This window comes from Lepidochelys kempii, chromosome 15, assembly GCF_965140285.1.
Source record: "Lepidochelys kempii isolate rLepKem1 chromosome 15, rLepKem1.hap1, whole genome shotgun sequence".
Lineage (NCBI taxonomy): Eukaryota > Metazoa > Chordata > Testudines > Cheloniidae > Lepidochelys > Lepidochelys kempii.
In genome coordinates, this window is record NC_136394.1 from 11,270,944 (window position 1) to 11,292,075 (window position 21,132).

Consider the following 21,132-nt stretch of genomic DNA (forward strand, 5'->3'; position numbering starts at 1 on the left):
CATCTGCCAACTTCTCTTCAGGCACCTCCAGCACCTGCACCCAATGCACCGAACTGGTGATGCTTAAGGAAGCGTTTCACAAATGTCCTCCCCCTCCATCAGCAAAAGAAACCAGTCACCCCCTGCACCCTGCCATGGGCTAGATCTTCACCAGGAGCAGAGCTGCTGCACCCAGCACCCGCACGGGGATCCCCCACGCTCAGGCTACGGGGGCCCGGCACCCGCACGGGGATCCCCCTCCCCCCGGGAGAGAGGGGCTCGGGTCTGATAAGAATCGTCATCCCACTGGCAACAGGGACGGTGACTGTTGCCATGGGAACCCTCACAGACTCAGCCACCCGCCTGCTTCCGTTCCGTTGCCTTCCCACAATGCATTATGTTCCAGCCGTGTTGGAGCTTCCTGATTGGAGGGACCCTTGGGAGCGATCTCAGAGAGAGGGGCCGGTCTGGCCCGGGAGTGAGGGGACGTTGCGTTGCCGTGTTCCTCCTCTGTGTCCCAATGGTCGCGCCCAAGGAGCCCGGCCCGGTCGCGGAGAAGCGTCTCCCACTTCGGGCAAGTGGTGCGTTCCGTGTCCCCCCTCCCGAGCGGATGGTAAAAGCCTAGAGAGAGGAGGAACCTATCACCCGCTCGGGAATAGGAGACGTTCGGGGGAGGGCGGGAGCGTGGGTTTGTACCACTCCCTGCACATGGTGCGCTCCAGTCCCCGCTCCCCCGGCCTTTGCCAGCCCAACAGCCTGAGCCGCCTGGTACCTGCTTATCTCTCAACCAAACTTGCTATCCTGGCTCGTTCCTATTGGCTCTTCGTTGTATTAATATACAAATATGGTGACTCCAATACCCAATGGCAGACGGGCAGGTAGTTAGCATTCAAGACCACGGGTGGTGACTGGTTGGCTGGTCTCCAGCCGTCTGACCAGCGGGTTCGGCTGCCCCCTTGCCGCGGCAGGAAGAGGAGGGCGGCATGGGCGGCGGGGCGGGGCTGCGCTGAGCTGAGCCGGAGCCGGGAGCCGGAGATGGGGGCGGCCGGGGCCCGCTGGGCGCCTGGGGCGGCTCTGGTGCTCGCGGCCCTGCTGGGGGCCTCGGGAGCCGGCCTGGCCGACAACGTGATCTGGGCAGTGAACGCGGGCGGCGAGGCCCATGTGGACGTGAACGGCATCCACTTCCGCAAAGACCCGCTCGAGGGCCGGGTGGGCCGAGGTGAGGCCCCGGGCGGAGGGAGCCGGAGGCCTGGCCACGTCCCGCCTCCCTCCGACCTGTTCTCGTCATCTCCTCTGAGCTCCCGCCGGGCCCTTCCCGCTCCCCCTTCGCCCCGCAGGCCCCGTCCTGCCGCGCTGCCCCGCCAGCGCCACCAGCCCCGGCTGTGGCACCCGCCGCCCGCGCGGCCCGGGCCCGGTCCCGGTCCCGGTCCGGGGGGCTCCGTGCCATGCGGCGGGCGGCGTGAGGTGGTGATAGGCGCGCGTCTGGAGGGCACTTAACCCTCCCCCTCGGGGCTCAGCCGGCACCCCCCGGCTGCCCGCCGCGCCCCGTGGCGGGCTCGGTGAGCGCTAGGAGCAGGGGCTAACGGGGCCGTCTGGAGCCGGGCTAGACGCTTTCCCGCGCCCCTGGCCGGGGCTGTTTGGAGGCTTCTGGCTCAGGTGCGGACCGGGGCCTGCTGCCCACGGCCCCTAGCCAGGTATCTCTCAAAGGGGGACTAAAGGGGCGACTCCATCCGTCTAGGACTTCGGAGTCCTGCTGGCTTGGGCCAGTCAGCACTGGATGGCCAGGGGGGCTAAACTCCCGGGTGCGGCAGCCTTACATGTCCTCAGTGCCCTAGGTTAGCCCGCCACCCCTTTTGCCTTGTTTGTCCCCTCCTGCTTCCTCCTGGCCTCTCTCCTCACCTCTTCCTTTCCCCATCTGGAGCCCTTGGCTGCAGGGTGAGGGGCTCCTCTGGAGGAGTTCCCTATCACAGCAGTTCTTGTCTCCAGTCACCCAGCAAGTGGTGAACCCTCCTCTTATCTGTTAAAGTGATCAAGGTTCCCCTGCCCCTCCGCTTCTCTTTGACTTGGTTGCCATTTTCCTGTTGATAGCCTCAGCACTTGCCATGCTGGGTACCCATTCTGCTCCTTCCTTCCCTGTTCTGTAACTTCCAGTCACAGGGAGGAGGATTTTTGTTAGGGGGATGAAGAGAGACTGGTACTCTTTAGTACCTTGTCACATGCTGTGAGCCATGTGGCAATGGAAGGCTGCTCCCAGCACTGTGCCCTTCCTTCTCTCCAGATGAGGAAGGGGACTGGGCTGATAGTGCTTTTGAACTGCATGTGAACTTGCATAACACTCAGAGCTACCTGTTCCTGCCACCATGACACACTCTGGCCAGGTGCATACACGAGAGCACCTGTTTGTAGAGATGCAGAGTCTGACTTTACAGCATGTGCTCTGTTTCAGCAGGCAGGGGAGAACAGTTGGGAGGTTGGTGTCTTCCAGCTCTGATTATGTCATGAGTCTAGCATGTGATCCTAACTGAGCAAAAGTTGCTTATTTGTTCATATCTGAATAGCTGCACTCTTCTTGAATGCTAGGGCATTAGTGTCTGTCTCATTGAGAAGAGTCTAGATCTAACTTCTGAGAGGGTAGCCTCCAATGGGGGAGAGAGAAAGAAAATGAGCACTCTAGGGACCCTGCATCAGACCTCACAGGAGCAGACTGTTTGAGCTCTCTGTGTTGTCCGTCAGAAAGCTGTAAATATTAAAGTGATACTTATCAGCAACAAGAACTTTAAAAGCGGCAAAGAGTCCTATGGCACCTTATAGGCTAACAGACGTATTGGAGCATAAGCTTTCGTGGGTGAATACCCACTTCGTTGGATGCAGCTTTAAAAGAAGTTATTTAGCTTCTGTTTAACAAGGCCTGGGGTGGGGGGATGCCCACAGGAGCTGATAGACTACTATGTTGGCTGTAGCCTGCAAAACTGACTTGCAAAAAAAACACCTCTCTGTTGAGCATGCCCAGTGTCTCACCTGAAATATGGTAACTCCCTGCTAACTGGATGAGACTTGCAGGGTTTTGCCTTGTGAAACTTCAAGTTCTCTGCTTTAGATTTAAGGAATGTCATCTGAGGGGGAGTCCTGTCCTTATGGACTGAAGTGGAACTTACTCTTGAAAGGTGATGCCAGTTTGGTAGCCTGACCACTGAACAACATGCAGCAACTTGCTTTTTCCAGAGAAAGACTCCAGTTTCCTCAGCAGGGGCTGTAAGTTTGAAGCCCAGCTGGGAACAGTCTCAGTGAGACAAGCACAGGGTTCAGGCACTTTCCACAGCTGAACTGCATGTTGTATGGTGGCAGCACCCATTACCCAATGATGGAATTCTACCAGGAGCAGCAGGGCTGAGCACCTGCTGGTGAATGAGGAACCCTAGTACCTATTGCATGGGAGGTCACGGTAAATGAAAATGTGGCTGTTGGATCCCCCACCATTTCTGGCAGCATTCTACATTAGCTGTGCCCTGGGCGAAGGCAGTAAATGGGGATACACTAGTATGGGGTATGTGCCACTGTTGTAGCTGCTGAAGCAGTGAAATCAAAAATCCACCAGAGGGTGTAGGACATAGAGTATGTTGCAGCTGCACTTTGGATCCCCAGTTCTAGGGTAGGGGAGGAGCCAGTCAGCTCTTAAGCCTCCTGAAGTGAGATGCTGGTTTCTTTATCTGCCCACAGCATGAATAATGTCTCTTGGGAACCAAGTTACTGTTCTCCTTTGCCCACTTCTGGATGTTCTAATATGATGATGGCTGAAGGTAAAGACCATGATCCCTGTCTAGTCAGGTACTGTGACACAGCGTCAAACACTGCGATCCAGATTCAGGCTGTGTCTACACTGCACACCTTACAACGGTACAGCCGTGCCACTGCAGCTGCGCTGTTACAAGGTAAGCAGTGTAGCTGCTCTTTATCGCAGGTAGAGCGCTCTCCTGGCAACAAAATAAAATCACCCCCAAAAAGGGGAAGTAGCTTCATTGGTGGGAGAGCAGTTCCTGCCGAGGAATCGCTGTCCACACAGATGCTTTTTGTTGTTAAAACTTTTGTCATTCAGGGGGGTGTTTTTTCACACCCCTGAGTGATAAAAGTTTTAACAACAAAAGTGTAGTGTAGACAAAGTCTCAGTGTTGCAGATGCTGCTGGACTTCTAAAGCCTTGTCTGTGGTGTGGAAATTGCCTGCTGCTGATAATGGTGGCAGCACAATATCACTTAGCAGCAAGTGTGACAAAGGACTGTGTTAAGATACACCCATTATCAGCAACAGGTACCTCTTGTGGTGCAGACAAGGTGAATTACCCATTCAAGGCTTGAGTCTCCTGCCTATCACTGCTAGAGCTGCAACATACAGTATTGATGCAGCTCTCCTTGCAGTGATGGTGTCACTACTTACACAGTGCCCTAGATGTGGTTGGCCCTTCACACACAAGTAATAGCCCAGAGGAATTTACCATTTAAATGTGTGTACTCTGTAAAGCTTATAAGCTTTTAGTTTGCCCCACCAAAGGCTTATCTGCTGGTGACCTGTATTTCACTAGCTGTAGGTGTTCAAATATCATTATTAATTTTGAGGGGAGGCTGACCTACAACTGTATGATTAACACTTGCAGATGCAACCTGGAGGAGAATGCTAATCTGGAGGAAAAAAAAAAAAAAAAGGTTCCCTTTCAAACTGCAGCAGTTTTGTGGTTTGCTCCTCCCAAAAGAGTGTTTGTTCATGGTGCCTCACTGAACAGCAGCCTGTTACAATAACCCTGCTGCAACCACAGTGCCCGGCTCAGCAAGTAAGACTTTAACCCATGAACTCAACTGCTATCTTGCTTCTCCCTCAACGGTTTTTATTACACCATCATTTTGGTTCCCTCAGTTACTCATTCTGCTCCCACTTGTGTAGATGGGCAGGTAATGGCTGCAGCAGAAATCCTGCTGCTGATGGTTTAAAAGTCCTGGGATGGTATTTTAGGGTTGTTTCCCTCAAACCTCAAATTCCGATCCTGGGACTTTAGGGAGAAAGTATAGCTAAGGGATTTATAGCATATCCAGATGCCAAACAAATGAAGATAGTGGCTACTTTTGTTACTTTTAATGTGCAATGGTTTGTTTCTGTCTTGGTGCTTCAGTCATTCTTCACCATAACTAAAATACAGCTAATTCAGATCCACTTCCATTGCATCATACAGAACTGCAATATACAAATTTAACTAATCATTTGTGTGATTGGGTGAATTCACTCAGATGGTCGCTATCCCAGCCTGATGACAAACTTCGTTTCGCTGCAGGCTTGTCTCTAACCTGCAGCATTAAATAGGAGTTGAGCTAGTGTTTATGAGCTATTTGGACTACTATAATTAGTTAACTTGTAGCTGAAAAAAGGGATGTATTTACATCAGGATGTGAAAACAGTGAGAGCTCTTCACCTCCTGTGGTTCTGATGATCAAGCCCCCATGACCCTCACTTGTGGTTACAGAACAATAGAAGTCTTACCCCAGGGTTCTCACTGTGTAGAACTGGTGTTAGTTTCCTCTCAGTCATTTCCATGGGCTTGGATGTAGGTGCTGGGCAACTGGGTAGAGCTTTTGGCTTACTCTGCATTGGCCGACCCAAACCAATGTCTGTTTCCATGGAAATGGGAGTGGAAATAGTAACTGTCAGCTGACATCTAAACGCTAGATCAGCTTTCACTGCTGACTGGAAGTGCCAGTTGTGCAGATGCCATCCAGAGTCTCCCCTATTCCATCCGATGGGAATAGCATTTTAGATTGTAAGCTCTTTAGGGCTTATGCCAACTTACGGGTTTGTAGAGTGCCCAGTACAATAGGGCCCTAATGCTGATTGAGGCCCCTGATTTCCATTATGATACAGATATTAAACAAGGAAGGGCAAACAAGTATTTAACCTCCATAATTGCTTCAGATACCAGCACAGCTAGAAGCATTCTTCAAAGATTCTTCATTGTGTGGTGTACGGATAACTGAAGTAAAGACTCACTGCATGCATGTGGCTCTGATGTATACCCCATGAAATTGTATGAGATAGTTTGCATGGTCATCAGAGCCCTCGGGTGCGCACATTCTTATTGATTCAGGTTCCCTGTGTAGTGTTTGAAGGATTATTAGCAAGAAGAAAGGGGTTTTATTAAGATCCCTCTAATACACGCAACACTCTCCCAGCCTGTATGTTTTCTCTTAGATGGAACATGGCTTTTGTAATTAGGTTTTTAATTTCAAGTCAGTTGCAGGAGATGGGATTATATTTTCTGAGGTAACTCAGTTCTAAATTGACTTCATTTCATTTGTGCACTGCATCATGTTGGTTAAAACATTAGAAGTTCTAAGGGCATGTCTACATTTACCTGCGGAGCAATCAATCCAGGAGGGGTTGATTTATCGTGTCTCGTGAAGATGCAATAAATCGACTGCCGAGCGCTCTTCAGTTGACTCCGGTACTCCACTGGAGCGAGAGGCGCAGGTGGAGTTGATGGGGGGAGCGTCAGCCGTTGACTTACCGCAGTGAAGACACCGCGGTAAGTAGATCTAATACGTTAACATCAGCTACGTTATTCATGTACCTGAAGTTGCGTAACTTAGATTGATTTCCCCCCCACCCCGCAAGTGTACACCAGGCCTAAGTGCTCTTTCTTTAGAGAAGTCTGAACTCTTGGCCAAGTCCTCTGATGGTGTAGGCCTGGCTTGACATAGGTGAGGCCTTATTTCTTGGGAGACAGGATTAGGGAGGTAAATGGATCAGCGGGCTGGAAACAGAATGTCTGTACTAGCTAAGATAAGGGGAACACGCAGGGAACCATGTACAATGGACGGGATAACAAAGGATAAGATAAACCTGGAATGTAAGTTGAGGTAAAGAGTAAGTTATGCATGGACAGTGTGTGCTGTACAGGGTTTGGTTCCTACAGAGTGATTTAAGCCATCCCAAAATGTGTGATGCAGTGTAATTTGTAAACATATATAAAGGAAGATATTTGCTGTATAACTTCTGGATGTGTGGTATGCTGTATACACATCCCCTATCTTTGAGTCTGATCAATGTAGCTTTACTATATGCCAAATAAAGGAAGCTGAGAAATGATACTGGAGTCGAACTGAGATCTTGGGGAACCAAGTGGAAGAGGTCTCGGGGGAACCCCAACACACCCAGTCGTGAAATAGGACTTCGTCTCTGCTAACTGGCCTGGAAATGGTTGCTCTTCAGAACTGTGTTTCTGTAGGATTCAGTTTTCCTCAGGTTCTGGGTTTCCTCCAGCCACTGCTCAACCTGCCTCCCCTTCTGATGTACTGAATTCAAAAAAAGTATGGCTGTTGGTAAAGTGGGGTTGGGGACACTTGAAAGAAAGTAGTACCCCTCTTCTCTGCGCCCCCTCCCCCCCGCATTGGTCAGAATTAGGAGGGACTATGGGGCCTCAAGAGAATTGGTCCTCTTGCAGGTGCTTGGAGGTTGTTTATAGAGTTGTCTTCTGCCGATGCCGCAGAAGTTAACCCTTGCATTCTTGTTGATTTTATATTTGGAACCCAGCCTCTGACTATGGTATGAAGCTGCCAATCTTGCGGTCCAACACAGAGGATCAGATTCTGTACCAGACTGAGCGTTACAACGAGGAGACCTTTGGGTATGAAGTCCCCATCAAGGAGGAGGGTGACTACGTTGTGGTGTTGAAGTTTGCTGAAGTCTATTTTGCACAGTCCCAGCAGAAGGTAAGCTAAGTCTACCCCTGACCCAGGATCCTTACTTGGTTATCTCTGATGATGCTAATTTCTGTCTAGGGCTGTGTATGCCAGGTTCCTGTGACATCCTTTTGGGGAGTTCAGGACGAGAATCGCCTTGTTACCCCCTGCGGAGGGTGAGAGTCTCATGGGAGCTAACCTCTGCGTCAGTTCCCTGCACTCTGGTCTGCTAACCACCCAAACAGCCTCCTCAAAAGCTTTGCCAGCCTTTGCTTTGCCTTACAGGTAAACCTCAGGTGCACTTCACTGCCCGAAACTCCATGTGGAGTGTTCCTCTGCAGTATCCAGCCCCTGTCACTGGACAGTCACAGAAATTACCAAGTCTTCTGTCTCTAAAGAGGCATATTACACACTCAGCTGAGGATTCACCCTTAACAGCATTCAGATGAATTTATAGCAAAACCAAGAATAAGTGTATTTGGAACAGAGATGTAAGTGATACTGAGTAAAGATAGTGGAAACAGATATGGTTACGAACAAAATATTAACATGCTTCTAAGAGTCTAACCATAACTTTAGTGAGCTATAGTCCTTTGGCTGAAGCATTTTTCTTACCCTCAAAGTCCTTTCACAAAGTTTATGGATTTTCAATTAAACCAGGATCCAGATTTTTCCTGAATCTCCCCTCTTCCAGGTGTGTTTCTCAGTGAAATGAGTCCCCAGAGACTCCAGCAAATCTTTGAAGTGTGTTCTTTTGAAGGGTAACCCTAGATAAAGTTCTTGTTCCCTGCTGGCATGCATGTGCTGTGTTGTTCATGATGTCTTTCTCATCCTTTTCTTAATTTGCCTTTCCTTTGACTTAATATGCAAATGAAGGTTGCTTATGTTGGCTTTTACCATGCTCGGTTTACATTGGAGAATTAGGCAGACAGGTTAATCAGTATTCCTTTGTCTAGGAACACCTTGTTTATCAGTCATGCCTGCTTTGCTGGGTTTAGACATATTTTCAGTATACACCTGCCATTTCTTAATTGTTCTTAATGATTATGATGACCAGTATGATATAAGTTTTCATTTGATACCTTACAGGACATTTCTTTATAGATAAATACCATGACTGGAATAGTGAGTTTGTCAGGCCTGATAGGAGTTGCTGTTACATGACTAAAAAGAAAAGGAGTACTTGTGGCACCTTAGAGACTAACCAATTTATTAGAGCATAAGCTTTCATGAGCTACAGCTCACTTCATCAGAGTAGCTCACGAAAGCTTATGCTCTAATAAATTAGTTAGTCTCTAAGGTGCCACAAGTCCTCCTTTTCTTTTTGCGAATACAGACTAACACGGCTGTTACTCTGAAACCTGTTACATGACTGTGAACCCTTTGCCAGTGGGCATTAAGGGGCTCTTAGGGTCACAGCTCCCCTCTGCCTTCTTGCACATCACCATCTGTTATGTGTTTTATATATATGGGTAGGAGTAGCCACAGAATGGGATAAAAGAAACGTACTAAGGGTTACAGTCCTCTCTAATGTAACTCCACTGACCCCAGTGGAGTTGCCCCAGGGATGAACTTGTTTCTAAGGATGCATTCCAAAGTGATACTGAGCTCCCATATCAATTTCTAATGTAAAGTAGAGCTGGATGTACTTGTTTGAAGTCATGTCTTCAACTGACTTTATATAGCGAAATGTGACTGACACTAGACTTTTGTATAACACCTTTCTTCTGGAGACATCAAAGCACTTAATGATTCTTGCCCACCTTTGTAATTCCCATTTTGCAGTTGGGAAAACTGAGGCACACGGGGGTCAAGGCCACACAATAAGTCAATGGAAGAGCTAGAATTAGAACCCTACTTCTGATTCCTAGTCTTGTTCCTTGTCCACTGGACCATGCTGCTTCCCTATGTGGTGATTATTTTAAGCAGCAACATTGGTTGTAGAGGCTGATCAGAAGGATGGAAATAATTGGATGTGAACAGGAGGCTCTCCTGACAAAATAGAGTTCTGTAGGATTTAAAGACTAACCTACTTCCTTTATGCAGTTGTGATGGTATCCCAGGCTATGAGTGATGCTTGAGTCACCGCAGCCCAGAGATTAGCTTCCGTTCTGTTAGCTGTTCAGTCTCTTTACCTAACTCATCCCCTTCCTTCTGCCTCTGGTCTCATCAACATTTGTTTCTTTCCCTCGTGTCTCTCCTTCCCCTGTTTTACCACCAGACTACTGGGATTGAAAAGCCAAGAGCACAATTTTCAGAGGTGCCGAGCACTAACAGCTCCCACTTGAGTCAACAGGAGGTGTGGGTGCATGGTACTTCTGAGGATAGGGCCTAATAAAACTCCCTGCAGTCCTCAGTACTGTACAGTAGTTATGGAGACGTGTTAGAGGCAGGATACAGGTTTGTGTATTTGAAACCATTTTTAAACGGCTTAAATGTTTAACTTCAGTGGTCTATTTTTGGGCTATGGGTTCTTCTCAACAAGGGGGTGGAGACAGCTTGCCATATGCACAGAGAATCTGCATTGGTTCGGTGGCACGTGCAATAATACCTCTTATCTCCCGGGCTTTGTAACAAGCACAGACTGTTTCTGTCCTGTCCCCTCTCAGTCATGTGTCTGGTTCCCCTCTGATACTCTCCGCAATCTCTTCCACCCCTGAAGGTGTTTGATGTGCGCTTGAATGGCCACGTGGTGGTGAAGGACTTGGACATTTTTGACCGAGTTGGACATAGCACAGCTCACGACGAGATCATTCCCATCAGCATCAGAAAGGGGAAGCTGAGTGTCCAGGGAGAGGTTTCCACATTCACAGGGAAGCTCCACATTGAGTTTGTCAAGGTAACAAACCCTGGTTAGGGGAAAGCCCCTTCTTTCTCTCTCCTCTCATCTCCACCCAGTCCCTCACACCTCAGATGTGCATAGGGAGAGGGGAAGTGACTGATGGGTGTGGGTATTTCTTCTTTGACCCTGCAGCATTGACCTTTGCCTTCCCTTTCGCTAGGGATACTATGACAATCCGAAAATCTGTGCACTATACATCCTGCAAGGAACAGTGGATGGTAAGTTTTTTTTCACAATAATCCTTCAAGACTTTTTAGGTTGGAGGCAACTCATGGCCTTTTAAACCATGTGTAAAGCACTCTCCATATAGTGGCAGCCTTAACTGACCTGTCTCACCCAGGCCCATCTCCCTCCGCTGTCCCCTGTGAAGTTTTGTCCTAGCACATCACAAGTGTGATGTCATGATTTCAGCTATTTAAATGTGAAATTTCACGGTGTTGTAATTGTAGGAGTCCTGACCCAAAAGAGAGTTGGGGGAGGGTCGCAAGGTTGTTACGGGGGCCTGTGGTACTACTACCCTTACTTCTGCGCTGCTGCAGGCAGCAGCACTGCCTTCAGAGCTGGGCGGCCGGAGCGTGGCAGCTGTTGGCCAGGCACCCAGCTCTGAAGGCAGCACAGAAGTAAGGGTGGCAATACCATGATCCCCCCCAAAATAACCTTGTGACCCCCCCAGCATCTCCCATTTGGGTCAGGACCCCCAATTTGAGAAACATTGGTCTCCCCTGTGAAATCTCGTCTTTTGTGAGCTTTTACCGTCTACTGTACAGATTTCACAGGGGAAGACGGGATTTCACGGTCCGTGATGCGTTTTTCATGGCCACAAATTTGGTAGGGCCTTATTCATATACTAATATTTGCTTCACAAGCTGAGAGTGGAGCCATGAAATCATCTTCATGAATGAGGGTGCTTGTATTGGAGTGGAGCCCTGGCAATGTGGGACTGTACCAGTCTACGGGATGCCCCATGTGCCCTGTTCCAGCTGGCTGGGTGTGGGATGAGACAGCTTGAGTCAATTGCCTGTTGGAATTCTCACGGCTCCTTGCAGCGTTCTCAATGGTGAATTTCTTTTTCTTCCAACAGACGTTCCAAAGCTGCAGCCTCACCCTGGCCTGGAGAAAAAGGAGGATGAGGAAGATGAAGAAGAATACGATGAAGGCTCCAGCGTTAAAAAACAGGCCAATAAGAACCGGGTTCAGTCAGGCCCCCGGACACCAAACCCCTACGCCTCGGACAACAGCAGCCTCATGTTCCCTATATTGGTGGCCTTTGGTGTCTTCATTCCTACCCTCTTCTGCCTTTGCCGGTTGTGAGGGCAAGCCCCATGCAGAGATGCAGTGGCAGGGGCCGCAGGCCAGGAGGAAAGGAGTCGGACCAGATGCGGTTGCTTTCAGTTTCTCCATATTTTTCATAATTTAAGGGAAAAAAAGTTCATTTGGAATGAACGGCAGGTACAGGTAAAGGGGGGAGTTTGCCTTCCCCCAGCCAGCGAGCAGCGAGGCCTTCGCTTCCCCTGTTGCACCATAAGCAGCATCCCTTCCTCTTCGGGGCACTTGAGATTAAACTGGATTCTTGCTGTCTGTCTGGGCTGTAGGAAGCTGATGCTGGCGAACTTTGGTCCATATCCCGCACGGAGAGGAAGCTGCATGATCCAAATGCTGTACCCTTATCCAGGTGGATAATTGGTCCCAGCTTAAGAAGCTAAGCAGGGAAGCACTCTCTGAATGTTGCCTGGAAAAACAGCCTTTGAAGTGAGATCTGGATGTGTGCTTTGGTCAGAAGTGTGCACAGATGTTCTGGTGCCTTTGGGTGACTAACAATTGTGGGAAAAAGAGACTGGCTTTTCCACAGCTACCTGAATGTGTGTAACTAAATGCACGATACTTCTCTGTCCTAAAGATACACAGGCTCAGACTTGCTGATGGGTCTCCAGGAAAGGTTCCAACTTTAGAGTGAGTTGCAAAAAGAGCTGAGGGGATTATTCGGCCTGATTTTCTGCACCAGTTGGGAGAGACTTTCCTAGTTTGATAATTGTGTAATGTTAGATCGTTGCTGCAGGGGTTCTGCTGTGACCTGCAATAGGCTGCTGGCTTTTTGCTGCAGTGTCTCTGCCCCAGATGTGTTTGGTTTCTATATCAGTTGTGGCTTTTATTTCCTTTTAAATATTTTTCTTCACAATGGCTCACTTCAATCCCTATCCCATCTTGCCCTCTCTAGTGTACAATGTCTCGCCTGGAGGGGCTGAGAACCAGGTGACCAAAAAAAATGGAGGCTCTGAGCCCCCAATGCTTGTGTATCCCTGCTATGATCAATAGTCTGGCAGCCATGAGACAGAGCAGTGCCACCCTTCAAGTACTTTCCAATGACCCTCTAATCATTCTGCATCAGCTGCATTGATCTGATTCAGTCTGCAGTAATGTGAGATTGAAGTCTGTATCTACCACTAACTATCTTGCATAGGCTTTGGAATATCAGGATGTGCCTAAGAATTAGATGCTGGCAAGTGCCAAGGAGCCCAGCCTCTCAGTCCTGTAGGATGAGCATGTCCATCCATTGTGGAGAATCTGAAATAGATGGAAACTGCTGTAGATCAGTCTGGTCAGCTTCTGTGGTCACCTGATGATAGGTCTGAGCTACCCTGTTCACTTTCCCCCACTGTTAGCTTAGCAAGTGGACTCTGGACCTGCATGAAGAGCATGTGTTCTCTGAGTGGGGTGGCAGGAGAGGCTGCTTCACTCTGGATCTGAGTCTGGTGTAATCAGGAGAGCAGTGTGGAAAACAAAAGCCTGCAATGTGGAATCCAGACACTCTTCCTGATCTGAAACTGGAGGTCCTTGGGCAGCTGGCATCAGTTAAGATCTGAATCTGCAAAGTGCTGAGCAGCTTCAGTTCCCATTGGCTTATGGGAATTGGCTGCACTCCCTTCCTCACAGGAAGTGCCCAGCACCTTGTACAGCCATTGTAAAGGGTATTCTTTGGAGCTTAAGTCTTGAGGCACCAGCCTTGTCAGCTTTCATTCTAATAACATTCATCCTCTGGATCCTCAGGGCAGAATTCTCTTTGCCTTGGGCTAAATCTGTTTCTTCTGAAAAGCATCTCATCTGCTTCATACCATGCAGCTTGACTAAGTAATCCCCCTGCTGCTCCTGCCTGGATTCTGACTTTTCCTATCAATTGCTTTTGAGCACACTTGTATGTAGCTGCTCAACTCACACCTGGCCTTTAGATAAGCTACACAGAGCCTCTTGGTGAAGGGTCAGCAGAGCTCTGAGTAGTCCATTTACAGCAGCTAAAGCATTTACTTTCTTCCTATTAATTTTTAAGCTGTGGAAAGTGTTGCTCAGCCATGATTGCCAAGACAGGAGCTAGGGGCACTGTCAGAACATTGGTCCCCAAAGCAGCCATCTTTCTGAGCAAGTGCATTGCTGCTTTGTGTTTAACCAAAATTCTGACTCTGTAAGTCTAGTGCAGAATATAGGATCCAACTGAGCTTTCTCCCATTGCTACTGTCTGTCACTAATGCACACACAAGCAGTTCAGTTGGTAAAACAGTCAGAGAATGCTTTACCATAATAAAAAACCTACCCACGAGGAGAAGGCCAGCAGTAGATCTCCAGAGCAAGTCAAGCTCTGAAACACTGGGAGGCCTGGGACTAGCAGCTTCATTCAGCTGTGTCCTCCTGGACACTTATCACTCCTAAATGCTTATTTTTTTTTTAATGTATGAGTCAATTAAAAAGGTGTATTTTGAGGACATTTTTTATTCCGAGCGGCAATGCCTGAAAAATTTTGTCTAACCTTATGATTTCCCTGGATCTCTTTGGCCATTATCTGATCACTCTAACACACTAGAACAGCACAGGGTTTGGAACCTTAATCAAATAGCAGGAACTTCTTGGGTTCAGCACAAACTGCCCCGATTCATTAGACGAACCAAGAACTTGATCTTGAAAACAACAAGCCTACCAATTGAGGAGTGTGCTCTTCTCTTCCCCTGAGATGCCAGCATTTCTTAAAGACAAGTCTCCTTCTGCACCTCTCAGTCCCTGCACCTTGCACAGCTTGAGCTCAAGGGCCCACATCTAGGATCGTAGGAGTTAGAGACGGATGAGGCCTTTAGATTAGTCCACTCCTCTGCAAGGCCATGGTAGCTGATCCTCTTCTCTCTCCCCCCTGCACCCTCCCCTTTCTGATAGTAGCAATACACTTGCTCTGTGCTGGACTCCCACCTGAGGATGAAGCAGCGTGTCTTTAGGGGTAGCTGGCACAGCATTCGGCTTCTGCTGTGTGTTTCAGCCTATGTTTCTTGAATAAAACTAATTCAGTTTATTTAATTTTTTTAAAAATGGAATATTTTTTGCTCTGTTTACCCATAACTTGGTTATCAAGCCTTATGTTCTGCACTAGGGGTGTGATACTCACATGGGTGTGGGCTCCCTCCCTTAGCTGCTTGCTGGGTCTCCTGGCCCCATGATGGTACTATAATAAAGCAATTTTCCTTTTTGCTTTCCTGTTCCAACCCTTCCCTTCCTGGCAGCTTCGGACTTCGCTTGAAGGATCCTTTTGAGACAAACGAAACACCTGCTTTGCTTTATTTTATTTTTTTTTTAAATAAGGACTCTTGAAGGGTTGGGGTTGCGGGGGTGTGTGTGTGGTGGTTGGAGGGACCCATCCAACATATGAATGGATATTGAGGTCTGATTATGGCTTGCTTTTGCCTAGATCTCTTCTTAGCTGCATCTGCATTTCAGCTGGTTAAGACTGGCAAGAGGTACGCAGCTCAGGGGTGGTGGTTTAGGGCTACTTTATTTTTCTGTTGTTGATATGTTGGAATATCTTATCATTTAGCTGTTGTCTTTCACTGATGTTGGTTTCAATTTGTATTTAGGGATTTGAGCAAATTCAACGGTGTGTCCAGGCCTGTAACTATTAGTGCAGTGTTACTTGTGATATTACACTGAACCTACATCCCTTCATTGGGGACCCCTAAATCAGCAGGTGAGACTGCTGCATGGTGGAAATGAGTGGAGAATCAGTGATTGCTTCCATGACACGCTTCAAACTCTGGCTGGCTGTTTGCCTTTGGAACATCTGGGCTGCTGTTCTGCTTCCATAAAGGAGGAGCTTTTCCACAGCCTTACGCTCTGTTAGTCTATAATGCAGGCCAGTGCCCTGGGGTTAGGAGACCAGTTAGAAACAACCAAGGTAGTGTAAAAATTCAGTATCACAAACAAAACAGCAGCAGGCAAATACGGACCTGGTTCCTGTGTGTGTCCTTGCAGTAGTGGGCAGGGCGGAGTGAGCACGTTCAGGCCACAGCTCAGTGTACCTTGAGAAGCCTGAGGATAGACAGTTGTGTTCTGTGGGACAGATTGTTTAGAAAACAGGTTTAGACAAGTTTTTTTTCTTAAAAACATTTAAAAAAGCCACATGATGATGATATGGGCTTGACTTGAACCTTCCTAGCCCAGGGTATTCAAACTGCAGGTGGAGATTTAGATTTATGTTTTTCCTCCCTACCTGCTGTGCCTAGGGTGTGGTATGTCAGAATAGCAGGCAGCCTTACACACCTGAGACTTTCTTCTGCAGTGCAGTTGGGAGAGTGAGGATCTGTTTCATCCTTAACTCTGAATTTTGTGGGGCTTTAGTAGCTTTAAACCAGCCCTGTAACTTTGTACTGTAGTGTTTGTGTGAGTGGAACGAAATCTAACTTTTCCCTGTGGGATTGCAGGTGGAAGCAAGTGGAATGCCAAAGCAAATGCTTATGTTCATTTTTGGTGCCTTTTTGTTGTGGTTTGATCACAAGTCTGTTGGAAGAAGCTTCTGTTTTAAGGAACTTCTGTTTCCTCTTTTAAATCTAACTCCTGGAGGAGACGGTCCCTAATCCAGGCATTTGCCCCTCTAACAGAAGGGGGCATTGTCTTACTGTCCTGTGATTCATGCTAGCAAAGGGCTTCCCCTAGATTGGCCATTGTGGCAGGGATTCTAAACCAAGAGCAGAATACAGTACTTCATCCCTGGCTTTGCTGTGGTTGAAACTGGACTAGCAGCAACCATGAGAAACATAGTCCAGTTTCAGCTGTAGCCCGCACAGTCCCTTGGGAAAGAGAGAACTACTGGAGTCTGCACGGCTCTCGATGTGTAACAGATTCTGAGAAAGTGGTTTGGGACAAAACTTATCTTAAACTCCTGCTAGTAGCAGATGCTCTGCGGCATCTATCTGCTCCTTGTGCCCATTAGGGCAGGAGAGAGACCTGCTTAGTGGGAATCCCAGGGAAAGCAGGGTCTGGAATCTCAGAATCAATTCCATTATCTGGCTCTGCTACATCTCCATGACAAATGCATGCCAAGGTCTAATGGGACTAGGTTTGGGTTTTTTTTTTTTTCACACTTGCCTCTGTTTCCACCAGATTTTCTCCAGTGATTAATTCTAAATAAGCTTAGGCATGGATTCTTGAGGGGGAATATATAATGTGGGTTGGAACTGAGAACTCCTCCCAGGAAAGGATGGAGCTTAATAAATAGGCCCCAAGTTCCTGATCTTGATGTAACGGTTAGGGGATGCTTCAGACCCACGAAACTTGTGATTATTTCACGTCAGATCTGAACAGACTCATCCCAAGGATATGGTAGCAGGTGTACTTCTGGCATTGGTGTGTGAGGAGGAGAAGGTTGCAGCCAGGGTTCTGTCTTCCTGGACTCTGGCTTACTCAGAGTTTATAGCTGTATATTAAAGAACTATTTCTGAAGAGATCGGGGAAATGCCCTGGGGTGCTCTGTGCCTGGTCTAGTCAATACGACTCTCATTGGTTTTTATACTCCCCCGCCCCCCCAAAAAAAGTGTTTTGTTTAAAAAAAAAAATACAGAAGTGCTTTCTTCCCTCCCAGAGAGAGTGCTGTCTGCTCAGGAAATGTGAATAATCCATAGCAAACAGCAAAGGCTCAAGAGGCTGTGTGGTAGAGATTTATCCCAGGGAAAGTGGGGAAACAGCAACTCAGACAGGTGTCAAGAGCAGTTTGTAACAAGTCTTGTTTAACCAGAAATTCTGCTTAATGTGTGTGAATCTAGGAAATGCAAAATCTTTGAGCCATAGTTATTTTTTATTCATGTGTGTTAGGGGTGTGCTTATGTGTTCTGTCACAGTGATTCGGTTTTAATCCAAGCATGTTCTGTCAGGATCTTGGAGTGAGTAAAACACCCGCTAGAGGCTTGTTGGTAAACTTGGCCCTGTGCTGCTCCTGGGGACTTCTTGCACTCAAGCGCTTCCTGCTTAAGAAACTAACAAGTCTGTAAGGTGGCTCCAGGCTGCATGAAACAAAAGTAGAGTTCTCAGGGTCTTCGGAGCAGTAGCCTGGATTGCCCAAGGCTTTAGCCCAATTACAGTGACAATATTTGGGTCCCATCTGCACAGCAAATCTTAACTGTGTTGTAAGTGGGTCCTATGACTTGGATATGGTTGTGTAGACAAGGCCTGAATGAGCTGCTTGCATGTCCCTCCTTGCTAGGGGAACATTGGCTTCTTGCAGTCAGCTGATTTGTTGAGTATTAAGAATCACACAGTTGCAAGCTCTACTCAAGGCTGCAAGACTCAAATGACCATGAAGGATATAGCAATATGGGGAGAAATATCTATTTCTTTTGGGGTAATTCTTCGTCTGTATTAGTAATCAGTACTAAAGGATTTTGAAGGAGGATTTTTTTTTTACTGTCCATTGCTTTGGGTTATAACAACTTGCGGTGACTGTTTGTTTGTATCAATCTTCGGCACTGGGTTAAAAGCACAGATGTCTATTTCTGATTAGACTGGCTTTGCAAAGACTTGTTCTTTTGGGGAAAAGAGCTGGGTGTATGGGTGGGTTATTTTATTTTTGGTACATGTAGCTGTTTATTTTTTAATTTTCCCAGGATGTTTGGTTGAGGGAATGTTCTGAAATTTACTGCCTGGCAGTTTTAACCAGCAGTGTATTAAAGGAAAATAAACAAAATTATATTGTCACTTGGAGCATCTTGTGCTTTTAAAAAAAAAAAAAAAAAAAAAAAAAGCTTTACAAAATCCCTCTTTGCTTTGAGGGAAAGAGAATTTGATATCTTGTAACTGTGGTGGGGCTGGGCTCAGACCACTCTGGAGGGTGGATTGGAGGCCACTGATGAGATGCAATTTAAAATCCCACCACTACTTCAACTTGAGTCTTTGAACCCCTGAGGCAGCCATGGCTCTGCTTCTCTCTTCTTCGTGCTTGCTAATGTCTAGCTGTGTTGCAGCTGGGTTATTTCCCCCCCATCTATATTGGATATTGGAGACACTTATTAATATTGTGTAACTAAACTGAAGATGGTGGGTTGTTTTTACTCTATGGTAACTTTTTCCTTTTTCAGGATGATGCTCCAAGGAGTCCTACCAGAGATGACATCCATGGGCCAAAACCATATGTCTGAAATACACATTGTTTGCCCCTCCTTTGTCCCCCCCCCCCCCCCAAGCTCCATCACCAAGGTCAGCAGCACACACTCACCCCAGTGACTTGTGAACACTTACATATGAGCATTATCAAAAACTAAGAGGAACAATCTTTGTTGGATCCCTTTGTGTTAGGATGTCACTGTGGTGCCTGATAGTAAAAATGACACAGCCCCCCAAGGAGAGGCTGCAGCAGCTGCCACGTGAAATGACTGGGTAGGATTGTCTGACTCAGGACACTGCAGTTAATCTCTGCTATGGATAAATTGTAGTAATTGATGGTAAGATTAGGGAACAGAAGGCTATTGCAGATCTGAAAAGAGGAGAGAAGGCAGGGAGACTCGGGTACAGCAGAGAGCCATGCCTCACTGTCAGCTTCTCCCAACTGCAGTATGGGCCATTTGCTCCTTTGGGTAGAAAAGCTGAGAGTTTACTACATTCTCTTTGAAGCAGCACCAGCTGTTGGCCCAGAGACCTCCTGGAAGTGAATAATAGTTGTGTGTGAGGCTTTACAGAGATGTAGGAAGTCTTGGCTCTGTCCCACACAGCTTACTTCCTCAATAAACATGCTGAGGAAGGATAGGAGGTACAAAAAGCAAAGCCACTCAGCCTGAGGTTGGGTTAGGTACTTTTTTGGAGGCTGGTGTAGTGAGCAAAGGTATCCCAGATTGTAAGTCTGCTGCTGAGTTGGCCCCTACCAAAATAGAATAGTTATAGGTAGCGTTAAGATCTTGTCACAGGTATTTTTAGTAAAAGTCTGACAGGGCGTGGGTAATAAACAAAAATTCATGGAAGCCTGCGACTTTAGTTATAGGATTCAGACCCCTACTGGCTGAGTGGGCTGGTGCTTGGGAGATCAACAAACCACAACTTGTAACCACTTCATTAAGTGAAATGACTTAACACTGTTTTGTGAAACTACTGCTCCTCTCTCTCCTCAGGGATGGAAGCTACCCATCCTCTGTAATTAAATTGCTGCCCCAGAAGATACTTTATTCAATTAAATTAATGAGTAATATAGTAATGCTTCTGTTTGTGCCAAAGGTGTGCTTGCTAAGGGCTAGACCTATCTCTCTAATATAGCTACTGGGAGAAATGGGGCCTCATGACGCATCTTAGAGGATAATTCAGTCCCTGAAGCTTTGTGTGTGGGAGCAGTGCTGTTTTCATCTCTTCAGTTAATTCCTAGGAGCATCTGCATTGCCAGCCCAAATTCATCAGCTTTAGAATCTCTGCAGTAACTGACTCTTCTATGGCTGCTGGAAGCAGATGCTTCATCTCTAAACTTAAAAAAACCCTACATTAATATTAAAATGAGTAAACAGCAGCTGGCCTGGGCTGAGCAGAGCAAAAGTGTTATTCAGAATGAGATGTAGGTGTGAACACAGCCTAGCATGCTATCTGTGCAAGCATGTTGAAGCTGTTCTGAAATGTAAATGTGTCCTAGGTGCCTGCTCGTGTGCTCAGACATATTGATCAGTACTGCAGCTCTGTGGCTAGTTTTAGAAATTGCCCTATTTCAGCTCTGCTGTGCCCTGAGAGGGAAGCCTGCAGGTGGGTAGAGCTGGAATGGGGTTTTGCGTCTCCAAGGGCACGCAGTGGAGATGCGACAAGGGCATCCACAGTGCAGAGTACAAAGCTGATCTTCGCAGGGTTGAGGAATGGGCTTTATGCCCTATTTTCTTGTAATGGGTTCTGATTACCTGGTATCAATTCACCAAAGCATAAGCACCCCTCTTCCCCCACATCCTAGTACTACTCTGCCTATCGGTCGATGGGCCTTTCTGGGGGCATGGCTCTTCCTCTGCAGATTGCTCAGCGTCCCCACCTCCGCCTGTGACTGCAGGGCCCAGTAACCAGCCCCGCAAGAGCGAGGCTGAGCTGCCCCGGAGCGAGCTATAGCAGGGACGGGCGGGGTGCATGGCCATGTGGTCCTGACTCCCAGCAGCTCCTGTGGGGTGGGGCTGATCCTTGCCACGTAGGCGTGGGGCTGGGGGCAGCTGATGGTGAGTAACATTGTAGAGCTGGTTAGGGCACGGAGAAGGGGTGTGTGGGAGTCTCCAGAAGGCTCCCATCCCAGGGCACCGCTCTTTCCTCTCAGGGCCAGGCTTAGCGTCCGCAGCACACTCCTGACCGC

General features: G+C 47.7%; 1 protein-coding gene across 4 annotated transcripts; it reads left to right on the forward strand.

The window, feature by feature from the left end:
* The first annotated feature begins 409 nt into the window (after positions 1–409).
* On the forward strand, positions 410–18,522 carry MLEC (malectin). 4 transcript variants are annotated; one of them, XM_073312237.2, is made up of 6 exons: positions 1,119–1,198; positions 3,697–3,908; positions 7,548–7,726; positions 10,359–10,535; positions 10,699–10,756; positions 11,620–11,934. In XM_073312237.2, exons 2-6 carry the CDS (start codon positions 3,698–3,700, stop codon positions 11,847–11,849), a joined length of 855 nt encoding a protein of 284 aa, XP_073168338.1. In that variant the 5' UTR covers positions 1,119–1,198; position 3,697; the 3' UTR covers positions 11,850–11,934. The 4 variants fall into 4 exon arrangements, with proteins under 4 accessions (XP_073168340.1, XP_073168339.1, XP_073168342.1 ...); XM_073312239.2 differs by lacking the exons at positions 1,119–1,198; positions 3,697–3,908 and adding an exon at positions 410–560; XM_073312238.2 differs by lacking the exon at positions 3,697–3,908 and having other exon boundaries at positions 944–1,198.
* The last annotated feature ends 2,610 nt before the right edge of the window (positions 18,523–21,132 follow it).

Bases quoted from the DNA above. Each gene is read 5' to 3' on its own strand.
- MLEC (XM_073312237.2), top strand. From the start codon at position 3,698: ATGAATAATGTCTCTTGGGAACCAAGTTACTGTTCTCCTTTGCCCACT. The intron at 3,909-7,547 runs GTAAGCAGTGTA...TTTGGAACCCAG, and splicing joins TGCAGCTGCGCTGTTACAAG to CCTCTGACTATGGTATGAAG. The intron at 10,536-10,698 runs GTAACAAACCCT...CCCTTTCGCTAG, and splicing joins TCCACATTGAGTTTGTCAAG to GGATACTATGACAATCCGAA.